Source organism: Lissotriton helveticus, chromosome 3_2 (assembly GCF_964261635.1).
Source record: "Lissotriton helveticus chromosome 3_2, aLisHel1.1, whole genome shotgun sequence".
In the NCBI taxonomy this organism is placed as follows: Eukaryota; Metazoa; Chordata; class Amphibia; order Caudata; family Salamandridae; genus Lissotriton; species Lissotriton helveticus.
Window position 1 is genome coordinate 499,467,673 of NC_136062.1, and position 13,943 is coordinate 499,481,615.

The 13,943-nt window shown below is 48.4% G+C and overlaps 1 protein-coding gene across 3 annotated transcripts in view; it reads right to left on the reverse strand.

Annotated features, from left to right (window-relative positions):
* The window catches only part of FNBP4 (formin binding protein 4), a 235,524-nt gene that overhangs the window by 182,035 nt on the left and 39,546 nt on the right, over positions 1-13,943 (reverse strand). For all 3 annotated transcript variants that reach the window (XM_078684505.1, XM_078684506.1, XM_078684507.1), the window contains one exon: positions 8,990-9,093. In XM_078684505.1, the coding sequence (XP_078540631.1) occupies positions 8,990-9,093 (104 nt within the window). The remainder of the gene's footprint in view (positions 1-8,989; positions 9,094-13,943) is intronic.

The following is a 13,943-nucleotide window of genomic DNA, read 5'->3' on the forward strand; positions in this document are numbered from 1 at the left end:
ACCAAGCGGTTTCTAAGCGCTTGCTTAGGGAACCCGTCCTGGTATTCCCCTGTGAGATAACCCCAGCAGGGTATCCGCAAGGTGAAAGCCAGGCATCCCACCGCGAGGGGCCGTTGTGGAGATTAAGCAAGCTATTGCCCAGAGTCGCAGAGTGTGAACCCGTGAATTGAGTAGGCACCGGAGTGAGAATTGTCGAGTCCATGGACATTTTAGGACTCAAGACCCCGCCAAGTCGGGAATTGAACCCTGGTCCCGGGCTGACCTCTGCTTCCAGGTCTGCCTCCTCTAACCAGTGAGCCACACTTCTCCACATAACTAGGAGGAGTTGCCCTGCTCTCATTGGTCAGCAGTGACCTGGTGCTTGACCTAGAGAATTTTGAATAAGTATCTGAGAGGGGCAGAGCCCTCAAGATCTGCTGCTTGAAACTGAATGAAGCAAGAAGTGCCCTGCTGAAGGTTTTGCTGTGTGCAAGGAACTCTAAGGCATGCCCTATGAAGACTGCACCCTCTGAAACTACAGCCCTGTGGATTACCTTGCTGCCAAAAGACTCAAGAGTGGAAACTCCCTGCAAGCTACAGGTTAACAGAGCTCACCTGGACAGCCCCACAAAGAATTCCCAGCCTGGAGCACAGTGGATTTGTAAGGGGTTTTGTTCAAGTGGATTGCGGAATTGAAGTTTCACACTTTCAAGGACCCTCTTGGAGATTCAAGAACCTTGGATTGCATGTTGGATACTTTGGGACCTGCAAGCAGAACGCCAGGAAGGTGTTCTAACTGGACCCCGCTTGCTGAAGAAGGCGGCCCACTGCAGTGGTGAGAATTCTTCAGAACAATTTATAAAGGTGTGTCCCTGACAGAGAAAAGAAAAAGACTTAAAGGGGCGCTGTTGGTTTCTAAGCACTAGAAAGTGACTAATCTTTAAAAATTCATATCTCAGGTTCCCTACAGTGGATTATTTTCGTTTTGGTGTCATTTAAAAGATAAAAATATTACCTATTTTAGGTCGAGCTGGAGAGCATCCGTAGGATGCGTCCAGTCTCGAGAACTTTAGTGATCAGTCTGGGGGGAATGACGGACAAAAAGGTGTTACGAGCTTGGATTTGGGTACGCGAACGCGCACGCCCAGCCCGGTGCCGTGCACGTCCCCTGCCACAGATTCCCTGAACACAGACATACACACATGCACACGCAGGCAGGAAGGCACACACGCGCGCACCCCTCCTACTTTCCCCGACTCACCGGCACCCCGCACCCCCCTCCCCCCCGCCGGACACACACAGGAGGGCACCTACACACACGCACACATACAGAGACCACCGCCATACAAGCCCCCCGCCCCCCTGCTCGCTCTCACCGCTCCCGGTTTCCTTCCCGCTCTGGCTCCACAACCGGACTCCAGAACCCAATCAGAGGCCGATCACCCTGCGCAAGATAGCGGCCGGGACAAAGGACGACAGACGAGAACGTTGCGAAGCAGTGCGCGTGCGCAGCTAAAGGTCACGCCTACTAACATGCCGCCCTCCGGTTGCGTCCGCCACCGCCATACAAGCCCCCCCCCCGCTCTCACCGCTCCCGGTTTCCTTCCCGCTCTGGCTCCACAACCGGACTCCAGAACCCCAGAACTCAGAGGCCGATTACCCTGCGCAAGATAGCGCCCGGGACAAAGGACGACAGACGAGAACGTTGCGAAGCAGTGCGCGTGCGCAGCTTAAGGTCACGCCTACTAACATGCCGCCCTCCGGTTGCGTAAGCGCTATGTGACGGACTACGGTTTGCCACGATCGATTCCCCAATGAGTTTGTTTCTCATCTTGTAATGGTCTTCCTACACGGAGCTAGTTCCAAACACTATGCTTATTTTGCAACAATTATTTTAGAATATCTGAAATGCAGCTTTTTTGGCTGCTCTAAAAGGAAAGTTTAGGCGGTACTAGGGAAGATAACTAACAACTCGCTTAGCACCTACCAGCACAAACACTACGTACACATATTTTGTCACGGGACATTAAGCGCATGCATTCTACCAGCACCCTGCAACACTGGGGATTTACAGGAATCCAAACACCAGCGTAAAGTACTCGAACAACAATGACGTCTGTCTTATAAATGTCACAATTTTTTTTTAATATTTCCCTTCTGTTCTTGGATTTTCGTGAAAATACAACACATATTGCATTACAAAAACTATAGGTGTCACATTTGTGAAAGCTAAAACTATTGGCATTGTAAATGACAAAGCTATTACTTTAGCTATTTTCAAAACCAACACATAAATTAAAAAAATGTCATTTACAATACCAATAGCTCAAACTTTCCTAATGCGAGACCTATTGCATTGCAAATGCTCGTTATAAATTGGTGTTGGATTTTTATTTTGTGTTGTGTCTTAATTATTTACTGAAATTGTGTTTTTAAATGCTTTACATACCTGTCTTTGAAGTTGAGCCTGTCTGCTCGCAGCCACGTTACCAAGGGTTGAGCAAAGGAATAATTTTCTAAGACCTATGCTGAGTCCTATCGTGTGTTAGTGGCCTTATTGCCAGTGGCAGACCTACATTTGCCCCCACCAATAACCCACTTTCCAATATATATATATATATATATATTTTCAAGATAAGAAATCCATTTTTGTTCATCAAGGAAATCATCCGGCACTCGTACGCAGGTATCAGAAACTTAGGCTTTTTATTTATTTAAGTTACAATCATCAACGCATTTCGGGAGTCAAGCTCCCTTGAGATAGATAGATATATATATATATATATATACATAAACATATTTGTAGCCTAAAACATTTCCCAACTGGCAAATCTGCCGCAAAATTACATGGATTTGCATACACACAGTAGTACTCTCCCAACTCAAGGAAGAGAGAGAGAGAGAGAGAGAGCAGTAAACATTTGCATACATCAATGCTTTATTGAAAAACCTGTAATTTCGAGAGTATGACTCAGGCTTTCGAGAGTCTGTCGGGGTTTTAGGGGTTGACATCGCTCCTACCTATTTTGTAGTTTTCTTAACGGTCTCTACGACCGTGAAATCATCTGGTCCCTTGGCGATGTTGTCCTCTTCATCGCTGGAGAGGCCCAAGTCTCGAAGAGACGGAGGTTGGCCTTTGCCTTGCATGCTGTAGTGGCTCTCCTCTGCCTCTCTCTAACCCCGAGTCTTCTGGGTGAAGATGGAGCAGGCGTTGCAATTCTTGCTTTCGTGGTCGACCGGCAGGCAGAGGTTGCAAACCGGGTGCTGGTCCTTCTGCGCGTATTTGTGGTGGCAATTGCGGCAGAATTTGAACGGAGTCTTGTCCATTCCTGCGCTCAGGGGGCCCCCTGTGTGCGCATTCTGCGTTGGACGTCGAAGTCTTCGATGTATTCTCCAATCTATTTCGGTAGATTTTCGTCTTTTCCTTTTATCCAAAAAATTCTGGAACCTCTCGGTGACGATCCAGACCCAACGGCGGAAAAAAGAATCCGAAGATGGTGCCCAAAGGTGGGAGCTTCCACAGGAAGCGCGCCGACGTCACAGGAAATACACCAGAAGGTGGGTTGTAGACACCCACCTGGACTACGAAAAAACCCAAAAAACTACGATTCCGGACCCAACCACGAGACGCGGAATAATGCACAGCATAGTGAATCCAGAAAGATTCACGCTGCAAAACTGCATACGCAAGGCAAAAAGGAATATTTTCAGAACTCATAAGCTGCGGTATATTTTGATTGAAAAATCATGCGGCGCTGGGGAAACGGATTACTAATTATTTCTTGGTGCCAGGGGCATCTTTGCTCTCGCTGTTATGTATTACCCATGATTCACATAGATGTTAACCTGTCCTGGTAATCTTGTATATGGTTACCATCAATGTAATTTTGTAGCTCTTATTAAATAAAAGGTTGGAGGCCTCCGCTCTGGAGTAAAGTTTTTTTTAAATTTTTTTAAGAGCCTGGACATTTTCTTCCGATGCCCAAAGAACCGCATGAGTGCATTTCTTCATGCCCCTCCCCCTCCAGGACTTCAGGGGGTCTACTTGGAGACTCTCAGGGTGTCAGACAGCAGCTAAGAGCAAAGTCCAGTCCAAGTCCAGTGTTCAGCTTGGGACTTCCAAGAAAAGACCTCTTGCAGCCTGTGCCCCCGTAGCCACATAGCAGGGCAGCCACCTGCCCCTAGGAGGCCACTTCAGCCTGGGTATAAGAGGGCGCAGGGATAGTTCTCCAGGGCTATGCTCAGGTCACAGAGGTGGCCTAGTAGTCTTCGGACGTACTGAAGGTCCAGAAAGCATTATGAGAAGATTTTATGAAGTGCCACAGATATGCCGGCCATCAGCTGGGGGGGGGGGGGGGGGGGGGGGGGGGGGGGGGGGGAGGATGCTGGGCACGCCATAAGCAATTGAGTAAAGGTTCAGATGGTGGTGCCCCCTTTAAAAACTACCAGGGTCTACTGTGCTGACCAACCAGCCCCCACAGACAAGTTTGGGGCAGGATCATACAGGGAGTGTAGTAACCTCCCCCCAAAGGATAAGTAGCCCATTTGACCACTCCCCTTAACACCCCTAAATTAAGTATTTAGGTGGTGCCCTGACACCAGGAACTCAGATGCATCTGACTAAAGAAGAACAAAGAACCAAAGACCACAAGAACTGTGGACTAGTTGTGGACTTGGTGCCTAACCCAGACTGCCTGCTCACGTCTCGACAGTTGCAAAGACCCAACTAGTCCTGCAGCTGTGAATCCGCCAGAAGCCTCGGAGGGCCGCCAGAAGCCTCGGAGGGCCCCCAGCACTCTGCCAACCCGTTAACCTCTCCCTTGAAGTGGAGGAGCCAGTTCCCTGCAGCCATCGACCAGATACACTGCCCTGTTTTCGATGGGAGTTGCCGGTTTTGGATGTTGGCTGCAGGTTGGGTCCAGTAAGACTTCTGGGAGGAACCAACAGCTGGGAGGTAAGTTGGAGAACTAGGGGTGTCTTGAGGTCGGATTTCATCTTACCGGGCCACTGGCAGTTGGGGGGTCTCGGTGCAGAGGCTGCCGGCGACTCTGGGGAGTCATGGAGGGGTCACCCCACAGTGGACTCAGGCTCTGGAGCGCTGGGGGACCTCGCTGGGACCAGTGGACCACTCAAACTCGGGCCGTAGGCGACTGGTGGTTCCAGGCGTCTGGTTTCTTTTTCCTCATCAGGCTCAGAGTCTTTGTTTAAAGTTTCTTTTGAAAATAGATGCCGTTTGCAGGTGATCCGGTCTTCGTTGAAGGCAGTCAGTCCTCCCAAGGGTTCTGGAGGTCGTTGGCTGCAGGACAAGGCAACCCTTGGCGCAGGATCTCTGAAACTGCAGATGGGCCGGTAGGGCAGGGGCCAAGTCAGTTCTTCTCTGCAGTCTCCTCTGCTGGGAGTCTTCTTTGGTCGTTATTGATAGGTGGCGGGAATCGGTCTTCTTGGTTTAGGGCTGCCCCCTGCATACTGTATTTAGGAGGTGTTTTAGGGGTTTTGATGTCAGTAGCCGATTGGCTACTGACCTTAGGGTGACTACACCCTTGGTGTGCTCAATCCCTAATCCTCATTGGGGAGTGCCTGCCATCTGCAAGATGGTGGGCATTGAAGAGGGGGCTTCACCTCGCCTCCCCACCTGAGGGGTGGAGTTAGCAGAGCTGGGAACACCTTCTGGGCTGGTTAATTTTTCCCACCTGTCTACTCGCCAAAAAGGAGGGTAGACATGAAAGGGGACCTGCTCCTGATAGCAGGAGAGGATGGGGGTCATATTATAAAGGCTGCCAGGCCTTTGAAGATCTCCTGTTACAGGTGGCTCTTCCTGGCCCGGGGGATGTGTGAGCACCTCCTCCCAGGAAAGGCTGTGTTTCTGGGCTCAGGGAGCGAAGGCTTCCACCCCAGGGGTCCAGAAACATGTCTTGTGGTGGCAGGCTGGTGTTTACCAGTCCAGGAACCCATAAGGGGCTGGTCGTGTTTCAAGGGGCATCTCTAAGATGCCCTCTGAGTGCATTTTTTATTAAATCCCACACTGGCATCAGTGTGAGTTTAATGTGCTGAGATGATTGATGCCGAACTTCTCAGTTTTCAGTGCAGCCATTATGGTGCTGTGGAGTTCAAAATGACAACTCCCAGCACCATATACTCTTAATGGCAACACTGCACTTATAATGTCTAATGTGAGAAAGTGAGTTCCTATTGCAGGACCCCCCCCCCCACTTTTTGCCTGATACCTGATGCACTTTTCCTAGGTGTGCCCTGGGTCCCTGCCAATCAGGAACCCAGGGCCTGTGTTTCTTCCCTAAAAACTATACTAAAGCCTAAAACCAATTGGCATCCCTGGCCACATGTCAGCCCCTGGTAAATGGTACCCCGAGTACGTTCCCCCGGCCATTCTGACTCGGAATCCAGTTCCCAAAGACCCTCCTAGAGGACCTCGACGACGCCTGCAGCCTCAGGACAAAGGACCCCTCCGACCGCGACCAGCAGAGGGTAAGATTTCCCAACCTCAAAAGACACCCCTGCACCCGGCGCCCCACGGCCCCCTGTGCCCAAATCCTGGATGCCTGCCTATCCTCCAAGATCCAAACTTACCCCTCGAAGTGTTGGTCGCTCCTGAAGATCCACCATCCCCGAGCCTGTAGCCTTTGTTCCCTTTTCAAGATCCTCATTGGATAACATTGAGCGCCCGACGGCTCAAAAGCACCCTGCACCCAGCCGCCCAAGTGCCTCTGGCCGTGCAACCTTTGTCCTATCCTGCTTCCCCCCTTGTCCTGAGCAAGTGACCAGGAGCCCAGCTCCCACAGCCGCGTGGCCTGCTTGCAAGCAGGCACCAGCCGAAGGCCCCCTGCCTCTCATTGGATAACATTGGGCCTAAATACCTCTGCACCCGGCCGGCCCTGTGCCGCTGAGGGTGTACTAACTGTACCAACCTGACCCTGGGGGACCCCTGAGTCTATGCCCAGAACCCTAACTTCACCAGTCGAGTACTCGCCTGTAAACCGATGACTCACTTTCCTGCCATAGGATAACATTGACTGGTTTGACTCGAAAAATCTTCTAAGTGTGAAGTTTTGAAACTTTAAAATATTCATCTAAAATCAGCCGAATAACAAATTTCGAATTACTCCCCTGTGATCAGGAGAGAAGCCAGTACTGTACCTGGTAGCTCAGTACTGAACCACGAAAGTAATCACAACCGTGTTTGCTAGTAATCTAAATTTCTGCCGTAGGAAACCATTGACTGCTTTTCTGTGAAATTTCTTCTAAGTGTGAAGTTTAGAAATGTTAAAATATTCACCTACAATCAGCAGAATATCGAAATCCGAAGTACTCACCCGTGATCAGGAGAGAAGCCAGTACTGTACCTTGTAGCCCAGTACTGAACCGTAAAAGTAATCCCTAGCGGGTTTACTCGTAACCTGTGTTTTCTTCTTAGGAATCCATTGTCTGCTTTTCTTTGAAATTTCTTGTCTACTTTTGAAAACTTGAAATATTCTTTTAAAATCATACGAAATACTGAAACTCAATTACCTACCTGTTTCAAGTTGAGACCCCAGTGCTGGCCCTAGGAGACTAGTGCTGGGTTACAAAAGTAACGCGATCGTACTTTACCTGCAACCTGAATTTTCTCCCATTGAATAACATTGTCAGAATCACCTTGAAAAGTTTCTAAGTGTGAACTTTTATAACAGCTTTATATTCATGAAAATTCACTACAGTAACTAAAACGTTTTTGCTAATTTAGTTTCAGCTTAGACCCCAGGACTGAATCTAAGATCTAGTCCTGGAACTACTAAAGTAATCTATATAGTAATTAACTGTACTAACATGTGGAAAGTTCATTGAGCTCAATGCTAGAGTGTGTTTTAGGATTGTGTTGCTTACTACCAATACTGTATTATGTGCACAAACTTTATTGCTTCTTTGCAAAGTAATTACATGAGAGTACTCATAACGAGAACAGTATATTTTTATAACTGTTGGTTCTAAAAATAAAACATCTATATCTTTGGATATAACAATTGGCCTGGAGTTCAGTCTTTGAGTGTGTGAAACCTTTTGCTGACTGAGTGTGTGCAACAAATGCTTTACACTGCCCTCTGGTACTGCCTTACTGCTCGACCAAACTACCACTTTGGAGAGTAAAGTCAGCCCTGACTTTAACCTCTGGGGTTGGTGGACTCTATACACTGTACCTTATTCTGGTCCAGTATATATAGAGCCGCTTTCTCACATCTAAGAATTGCCTTAGACACTGTAGGGCTACAGGACTCGTGCACCTGTACCCTCACCACTGGTACAGTGCACCGAGCTAGAGGTGACTGATCTATGCCAGGGCAGTGGGTTGTAGGCATGGCACACAGGTGTGCGCCATGTCGACTCTACTTTGTTCTGCACCAAGACACGCAGCCTGCAAAGGCAGTGTGTGAATGTAGTGGTACAGGACCTCTGCGGGTGGCACGATAAGTGCTGCAGCCCTTAGAGGCCTTCTCTGGCCACAACGCCCTGGGTACCCATGGTACCTTTTACAAGGGACTTCGATGTGGCCAGAGAGGTGCCAGTTGGGGGTACAAGGTACAGTTTTGGGAAAGAACACAGGCCCTGGGAACCTGATTGGCAGGGACCCAGGGCACATCAAGTCAAAGTGCATCAGTAGTCTGGCAAAAAGTGGGGGGGGGGGGGGGGGGGGGGGGGGGGGAGTATGCTTCTTGTAAAAACTACATGTAGGTGGAGTCAGTGTTCCACATTTTTTCCTACCATTCACAGCTGGTAGGCCAGTCTTGGACCGAAGTAACAAGAATACTACCTGGACAAATGTTATCCGTTTAAGACTTGCAGCAAACATTTACTCAACCTGGAGTGCTGGTATCATCTAACTCGATGCAAACAGACCAGGCACAAATAGCGAGTCTCTGCCACAATCGGATACAATCTTTCTAAACCCATTAGGAGGACTTTCTTCAAGAAGTTATTCTCATTCAAGGCACAGCTCCTAGAGGTGAATCGGAGTGGTTACCTTCAGATCCACCTCCTCCTCCGGTTTTGGAGGAACACTTTTGTCATGGACTGGAGGCACTTCAGTTTTCTTCACGATCTCCACAGCAACTTCTGAGGCAATCCCTAAAAATGTAAACAAAATCAATAGAAGTCTAATTCAGAGAGCTCTGCAAGATCGCACTGCACCTGCCACCCCGCCGCGTGCTCAGATACCCACATAACGCAGTCACAGATACTAGCAGTCCGAAGGAAGCATTACTAATCATGGACAAGGTACTCTTTCTGATTCAACCGCCTGCAGGGAGGGTGGTGCACCTACATGGATTGAAAACCCTGCATACACGAGTTACTATAGTGTCGAACATGCACTTACAGTTCAAAGTCAGCTCTAAAACAAGCATTGACAAAGACAATAGGGTATGCCTTTCAATGCAATCACCTCACCTGGACACATTACCAAAAAGAAAAATTGCTCGTTTGCAAATTTGGAACAGACGCAGTAAATCAAGCTGATGAAGCGTACATATGCATCACGAAACAAGAGTCATTTTTTGGTCTGGCTTATCAGACAACACAAGCTTTGTGATTGCAAAAGACTGATGGTGAACTCGCAATGGGCTTCAGCCCGGCCCGCTGCTTACCTTTAGTGGTCTTGTTTGCCTGCCTTTCCTTGTCCCATCTTATCCGGGCCCCCACCCCCTCACCAGAGCATAGTCATGTATTCGTCCTCTTGCTTGGCTGCCCTGCATCGTTCCACTGCGCACATTTAGGGAGCTTCTCTTCCTCCCACCCCCCATGTCTCCTCCGCGCTGCACGCTGCTCTCACAGGTATGCACAACTGCAGTCCCTCAGCTCTGCTCTCACCCAGAGCCCCGGGAGGACGCGCTCCGGGATGTGCTTCTCCCCAGTTACCTCCCAAGCCTGAGCTGCTTTCTCTTTCGTGTCCTTCACCTTCTCCTTGTGGCGCCCTCACTATGGTTTCCCCTATCGCAGACCCTCAAGCCCTGGCGCTGTGTTGCTCTACCTGGTGCGCTTTCCCTGCTCTCCACCATGTTGCTCTCTCCCTGGTGTGCTTTCCCTGCTCTCCACCATGTTGCTCTCTCCCTGGAGTTCTTTCCTTGCTCTCCACCATGTTGCTCTCGCCCTGGAGTTCTTTCCTTGCTCTCCACCATGTTGCTCTCTCCCTGGTGTGCTTTCCTTTCTCTCCATCATGTTGCTCTCTCCCTGGTGTGCTTTCCTTTCTCTCCATCATGTTGCTCTCTCCCTGGTGGGCTTACCTTGCTCTCCACCATGTTGCTCTCTCCCTGGTGGGCTTACCTTGCTCTCCACCATGTTGCTCTCTCCCTGGTGTGCTTTCCTTTCTCTCCATCATGTTGCTCTCTCCCTGGTGTGCTTTCCTTGCTCTCCACCATGTTGCTCTCTCCCTGGTGTGCTTTCCTTTCTCTCCATCATGTTGCTCTCTCCCTGGTGGGCTTTCCTTTCTCTCCACCATGTTGCTCTCTCCCTGGTGTGCTTCCCTTGCTCTCCACCATGTTGCTCTCTCCCTGGTGGGCTTACCTTGCTCTCCACCATGTTGCTCTCTCCCTGGTGTGCTTTCCTTTCTCTCCATCATGTTGCTCTCTCCCTGGTGTGCTTTCCCTGCTCTCCACCATGTTGCTCTCTCCCTGGTGGGCTTTCCTTTCTCTCCACCATGTTGCTCTCTCCCTGGTGTGCTTCCCTTGCTCTCCACCATGTTGCTCTCTCCCTGGTGGGCTTACCTTGCTCTCCATCATGTTGCTCTCTCCCTGGTGTGCTTTCCTTTCTCTCCATCATGTTGCTCTCTCCCTGGTGTGCTTTCCCTGCTCTCCACCATGTTGCTCTCTCCCTGGTGGGCTTTCCTTTCTCTCCACCATGTTGCTCTCTCCCTGGTGTGCTTCCCTTGCTCTCCACCATGTTGCTCTCTCCCTGGTGTGCTTTCCTTGCTCTCCACCATGTTGCTCTCTCCCTGGTGTGCTTCCCTCTCTCTCCATGTTGTTCTCTTGCACGTACTTCTCCAAACACCCTCAAAACACTCGCAAAGCCAATGGGTACAAAAGGCGAGACCTATTGGCTTTGCTAATTCGTTTTTCTCTTTATTTTATCTTCTAATTTACTGTTCCAAAATGGCAGACGCCGATCCTGAGCAATACAATTTGAAGATGTGCACGAAAGATTAACGAAAATGGAGCAGCCTCATTTGAACCTCTAAACGGACAGGGTGGGGGTGGGAGGGAGAGGGGCACGAAAACACAGGTGCTTTCATCAAGTGCAGGAATGCAAAGAAAAAACAATCCTTGACAAAAACCAATTGGTCTCACCCATGTGCAAGCTATTGGCTTTGCTAATGTCTTTTAGCCAATGTGATGAAATAGGGTGTACTATATGTGTGCTTTTACGACCTCATCACATAATACACCCACCAACCCCTTAAGGACCAGCACGAGAAGCTAAAAATAGGCAGCGATTTGCCTACATGCAGGGGTCTGATAACATTTATATTCTAATGCTCACATTTACCTGAAGGTGTAGCATTTTGCTATAGTTGGCTGCTTAATTTGCTACAACGTGACAGCAAAGTATGAGTGCATGTTTATCAGTTAAATAAATGTGGAAATATACCATTTTATGACTCCATATATTCGCAAAACACAAAATAAATATGGATAAATACCAATAAGATGGGCAAAAATTAAATGTTAAACTTTTTTTAAAATAAATAAATACCACAAAACTGCGAGCCCTAGTTGTAATGTGCCCCGTGTCAGATTTTATATGAATTTTCTTTTGTTTTGGATCCAGCTTTTGTTTAATTGTTTACAAAATAGGCTCCGGTGGCTTGAAAGGAGCATTTTTACGTTTCAGTGCCAACGTTTTTGGTGCTGAGCTGGATCTGTCCTTTTTAGGTCTCGCCTGAGCCAGTGCATGCGCTGCAAGACATTTAGTATACAGGTTTTCAAAGTGCTACCAGACGGCCTAACGCTTGCATTCACGCGCGCGTGCATGCGCGCAGGGTGCCATCTGCCTCCCTTCCAGCGCGATCACTGCTGCGTGCGCACCACTCCCGTGCTTTGCGATCACTTTTGCTTTGATCTATGTGCATTCCTCGCTGCACCCGTTTCTTGCTCCCTCAAGCGCCTCGCTCCGCCCCTCCCCACCACAGAGCGCGTCCCTGCGATCGCGATCACTTCTGCGCTACTTTTTTTCTGGTTCTTAGTACAGCCGCCTGCTGTTTCAACAAACCCTCTGTGCACTGAGTGCAGCAGATACCCCCTCCCATGAGCGATCCCGCTGCCTCCGCTCTTTACCTTTCAGAGCGCAGCCAATGCTAGTTTACTTCGCAATCACAACTTTATTAGTAACTCGTGTAATCACAGCACGATCTATCTCTTTAAATCCTCACAACCAAAGAGGATGTTAAACACGTTCAAGTCACTTCCTTTGGTAACATCGGCACCGCGATTTTGAGGTTATGGCCGACGGATCGCTGGTAAGCATTCAGCATTATTGTTGAGCCCGGTAGGCTTTCTTTTGATACTGATCGATATGGTATCGCTTCTTTTGACACGGAGCAATTTGGCACACAGTTAATTGCATGTGTATTTAGATGCAGTCTTCGAGTGCACAGCATTTAGATGTTTGAGCCTTGGTACGTAACTGAGTAAGCAGTTCGTACGCTTTACAAACCAAGCACATTTCCATAGATCATGTGAGCACCTATGCCGTGCGCTGAGTTTCATGGCCACATCAGTTTTATATTTTTTCCCCCAAGTCCCAGTTTGCATGCTTCATACTTACACAGAGCATTCATTTTTAGCGGTTTGACTTATTTAATCCGTACAACCTCCGCATTCTTTTTTTAATTAACTTTTAGCGCGAGGCACGCGGGCTTGTTCTCTCTAATATCACTCCGTTTATGGGTACTTTAAAAAGTAATACTCTATTGTGTGCGACGTCCACACATGAGCCAACTGTTAGGCCTTTTTGTACCAGGAGTTTGTGCCACTTTTAAACTTGTTGCAGTGCTTTGTTTTGTAGTATGTTTTGCTTTGCGGCAGAAATATTGGGCCTCGCTTAATAACCAATACCTTTTCCTATTTCACAGCTTAGTTTATAAATGCGCCAGCCACGCACCTTAAACCAAAATATAAGCACACTTATGAGCACGGCTCAAACTACAAAGATGGGACAAGGAAAAGGCAGCCCGTACAGGCTCAGATACATGCAAGGTCGCTCAGCTCATCAGCTTCCTAATGTCGGGAAATCCACAGCAATTTTTCAAACCCGCTTTTGTGCATCATTTATAATTGTAGCACGAGAAGAGTAGGATTGCACTTTTAACACAAAGTGTTCAAAATTGCAGAAGTGTGTCTTGCAGCTTTGCGTATTAAAAAAATTAATTCCCAGGCTTGTGAGCTGCAAAGGCTGGTCAAATCAGGTTTTAAGCACAGGTAGAGAAGAGATCACGTTCATTTGCCCTGGATGGTAGTAAGATACCACTTTCACCCTGGTCCATATGGGGCAGTGGTTAAACCACGGCTTCTCAGCAACCGCACACTGCTACTCACACCAGATGCTAAACCCATTACGACTCTGAAGCAATTGTAAGCGAATACTTAGTGCTTTATAAAACTTATAAATAAGCACACCATTCTGCCTTGAATGCCATGTACTGTCTTTCTTCTCTTTAGTTTATCCATGGACTCATTACTTCTGTTCTAAAATAGGCGCTACTTCCTTTATTTTGTATTTAATACATTGATCTTAACAGTGGAAATAGGTTTGCATTTTGGTGCATTGCATCACAATGCTCTTGAGTACAGCAAGTATCCCGTCTCACTGCCTCCCATATCTTCTGCCATCACTCTTTGTGCTGTGCCCCCGTGGCCCTCCTTGCACCGACTGCTTTGCGGCCATCGCACGGACTCTGCACTCCCTCCCTCGCACCATCATAGCTG